This window comes from Cricetulus griseus, chromosome 6 (genome assembly GCF_003668045.3).
Source record: "Cricetulus griseus strain 17A/GY chromosome 6, alternate assembly CriGri-PICRH-1.0, whole genome shotgun sequence".
Lineage (NCBI taxonomy): Eukaryota > Metazoa > Chordata > Mammalia > Rodentia > Cricetidae > Cricetulus > Cricetulus griseus.
The window spans coordinates 30,612,442-30,616,399 of NC_048599.1; the positions used below are offsets into that span (position 1 = coordinate 30,612,442).

A 3,958-nucleotide genomic window follows, 5' to 3' on the forward strand; every position below is an offset into this window, starting at 1 on the left:
CCATTAGAAGGCTGAAAAGAGGAACTCCAGACCCCCTCAGACTAGGCAAGGGCCTACCACCTTTGTCCACTGTAATCATTGCTAAGGCCCAAAGTTCCCACGAGGTGATCCTGGCAGTGAAGTTAAAGCTTATTTATCAGGTGTCCACTCTACCAGGCACCAGGAACAGAGAAAGAAAAAAAATAGTAATTTTAATGACTTGCAAGAAGTTGCTGTTACTTACATACATTAAGACCCACAGACATGGGACTACCTGACTTGTTCTGGATGCCCAGGGTGACTCTGCAAAGTCATGACCAGTTAGGAATGGTACGTGCATGTGTGTTAACATGCGTGTATTCATGCTAGTGGAACCAAAGTAGTCAGTGCTTTATTTAGGGATTTCCAATCCACAGTCATGGCCTTGGCTACGGAAGTGGTCTGGCAATGACGTCTTCTCAGAGGTGAGCGACGCTCACCTGATTAGCAGGCCCTGATCACCTCCACATCCTCCACATAACTCTCTGACACACCCAAGATCAACATTAATTGTCATTCATAGGCTATCTAGCTGGCTGCATAGGCCTTTATCTTTTCTGTTGTTAGTGAAGAAGTTGGAATTTTAAAAAAAGGTGTAAATTGAGCCCTGTAAGTCACCATGTGGGGCTGGAGATGTAGAGTGCCTGCCTAGCCATCATGAGGCTCCGAGTTCTATTCCTAACACTGTATATAAAATGGGCATGCTGCACACTGTAATCCCAACACTCAGGAGGTAGAGGTAGGAGGATCAGAAGTTCAAGGTCATCCTTAGCTATTTGGTGTTACATGAAATCTTAAATAACAGCAACAACAACAAAACAATAAAAACACAGGAATAACAAAAGAGTTGCCACACTGCAAGTACCTGTTGATTTTTCCAGGCAAGAATTCTGAAGACCTGGCCTGAATGTCCTGCTTGGGCTATAAGACATTTGTGCCTGGAACCAGAATTCAGCTCTCTTGTCCATTTCCCACATACCAGGCACAGCTACTGTCACATAAGTCATGACTCTGGGCAAGCAGCCCAGAAAAGGTCACCTCCTGCTTCTCCCAGGCTCTCAGAGATGCACTTGTAACTCATGTGGTGGCAGGGTGTTTCCTTAGGCCAGTCTGGATTCCCATTAGCCTCCCAACAGTTAGAACTTAGGCTGAATGCCCTAGGACACACAGATGTATTTTCTCCAGGATGACAGGATCCAACGAGGGGACCTCCCTCCCCTGCCAAGCAGCCATAGGAACTGCCCAGTTGACTATCCGTGTCTTTCTCCTTCCTGCCTCTCTTGACTCATTGTTCTAGTACCACCAGCACTGGGTCAGGGAACTCAGCAGGATCTTCTAACATACAGATCTGGGCTGCGATCAGCCACTCCTCGCTCAGATGCAGCATCTTGCTGGCTTCCCCCAAGCCTACTTTAGCAGAAGTAAAGCTCTCACAGGCTGTGAAACTTTCTCAGGGGGAAAGATCACTGGAGCTGTGGTTAACTTACCAGGCACACAGGGATGGCCTTTCACTGTGGTCAGCATCTGGTGTCAAAACACAGTCTGTTTCCCCTCCACCCTAGTTCTCTGGTCTTTTCCTGACACCCTCCCCGAATAGCATAACATGGGCTTTAACCAGGCTTCCTATTCCTGTAGCCAGGGAAAGAGGTGGAAAAAAATTGCAGCAGATGAGATTTTTATCCTTTCTGCCTTTTAATTCCTGATTAGAGTTTTATGCTTTGCAACAACCCCCCACAGCATATTTCTATAAACCTTTTGCATTCACAGGAAGTCTGCTACTGGTCTCTTGACAACTGGGGGACACTTGTAGGGTGACAAAGCAAATGTACTCAGCTGTTGCATGGACATCTCCCTTAGCAAGGAGAGTCTCAAACAGACATAGAGGGAAAGCACTTGGAGATATCCTACATTCTCCTGTCTCGCAATGTAAACTACCCTACTGCCATAAGGTAAAGAGCCTGCAGGGGGAAGGGGCTCTGCCTACCTCACCCTCCCAGGGCTCTTCCAAGTGGTCACTGTCACAAGTCACACAAGGGTAGACACTCCTTTCTGACCACCTCCTGTTTTCCATCCAATGAAAAATGCCAGAGGTTCAGGAATGGCTGGTCCTCTAACGCAATTCCCAGAGGAGTCCTACCCCCATGGAGGTGTCCTGAAGCCAGTCCTAGGAGAGTGGCTCCAGGAATCCTGAGGGACAGCACAGAAAGGGTCTGGCTTAGTGAAACAGGAGTTGTTCTTGAAGTTGCTGGGCCAAGAGGATGGTGTGACCTCCTTGCAGGTGAGCCGAGGGAGGGTGAAATGGTTTTCAGAAAGTAGTAGTCTTGGTGAAAGGGACTTGCTTGCAGCCAGGTTCTACTGGCATGGGCTCCTGCTGGCAGGGCAGTGGAGGGCATATGCATCCTGGGCCCCCTCTGCTTTTGAGAGCAGTGGCATAATAGTCCAGGGGCTCTTCTTCGGCACCTCCAGTGGTTTCCAGGAGACAGCAGCGCAGGCACAGAACCCGCTGGAAAGAGCGCCGGAAGTTGTCAGAGAGGAAGCCATAGAGAATGGGGTTGGCACAGCTGTTGGCATAGCTGAGGATGAGGGACACATGGTTGACCGTGGCATCGAGGCTGGTGACAAACAGATTCAGAAGCTGCACTACATAGAAGGGCATCCAACACAGCACAAAGACAGTCACTACCATCAGCACGAGCCTCGTGATCTTTTTCTCTGAGCGTCTCCGTTGTTGCCAGCCAGCCCTCAGGGCCACTGCACGCATCTTGCCCACGATAAGCAGGTAGCATAGACCGATGGCCAGAACTGGGAGTAGGAAACCCAACAAAAAAGTATAGATCACGAAGACCGCAGACCAGGCTGGATGAGGCCAGTGCAGGTTACAAGCCACGGCCTCGCCCCCGCGAGCCGGCCTGGTGTCAGCGAAGACTGCGATGGGCAGTGTGACCAGCAAGGACGCTAGCCACACTCCCAGGTTGATTAGCTTGGCCACGCTGGGCCGCCGGTAGGTGGCGGCGCGCAAAGGGTGCACTACAGCCACATAGCGGTCCACGCTGAGCACGGTGAGGCAGAAGACACTGGTGAACATGTTAAGGCCGTCCACGCTAAGCACTGCGCGGCACAGCACCGCCCCGAAGGGCCAGTGGCGCAGGGCAGCCGCCGAGGCCACGAATGGCACGCTCAGCATGAAAAGTTCATCGGCAACCGCCAGGTTAAGCAGGTAGATGTTGGTGGCTGTCTTCATCTTGGCATAGCGTAGGATCACGAAGATGACCAGGGCGTTGCCGACCAGGCCCACTAGGCACACGAGCGCATATATGCACTGAATGGTGACCATACCCGCTGTCCCCGTACCGTCGGACCGCACCGCATCCTCCTCGTCGTCCGGAGAGCTGCTGGTGTTGGTGCCGGGGGTCCAGGTGATGTCCTCGCCCCCGGGGGGCAATGTTGAGGGCACGTTCATGCTTTGGGGTACTCACCCTGGGCAGCAGAATGTGGTGGAGCCGCTGAGCGCTCCGCCAAGGACCAAGCGGAGGGCTGGGGTCGCGCGCACAAGCTCTGCTCCACCGCTCCGCCTAAGAAGCGCGCGGGGCCCGCGAGCGCCCTCCAATCCCCGCGCTGCCGCGCGCCCCCCGGCCGCGGGAGCTCCGTTCGCCCTGCGCACGCCCCTCCCTCCACGAGCCGGTCCTCAGGTGCAGTCTGCTCTGCCAGCAAAGCTCTGGGCTCCTGGCAGGCTTTCTCTACTCGCACAACCCCTGCCATGCTGCCAGCTTCGCCCACACTCTGAAAGAAACATTGCTTGACCCCGGTTCCTGCCTGGCCCTAGATCATGCCTCCTTCCCAATCCTTCAAAACCTCTTCTCTTGGGATCTTGGTTCTACTCGACCTGTTAGATACCTGGCGTTCTCTGGGTACCATAGTATCCCGTGGCGTCCCAGCTTAC

General features: G+C 53.2%; 1 protein-coding gene across 1 annotated transcript; it reads right to left on the bottom strand.

Annotated features, from left to right (window-relative positions):
• Positions 1-2,259: 2,259 nt before the first annotated feature.
• Sstr4 (somatostatin receptor 4) lies at positions 2,260-3,478 on the bottom strand. Its single transcript, XM_035446076.1, has one exon. The coding sequence runs from the start codon at positions 3,476-3,478 to the stop codon at positions 2,324-2,326; it is 1,155 nt and encodes a 384-aa protein (XP_035301967.1). The 3' UTR covers positions 2,260-2,323.
• Positions 3,479-3,958: the final 480 nt, after the last annotated feature.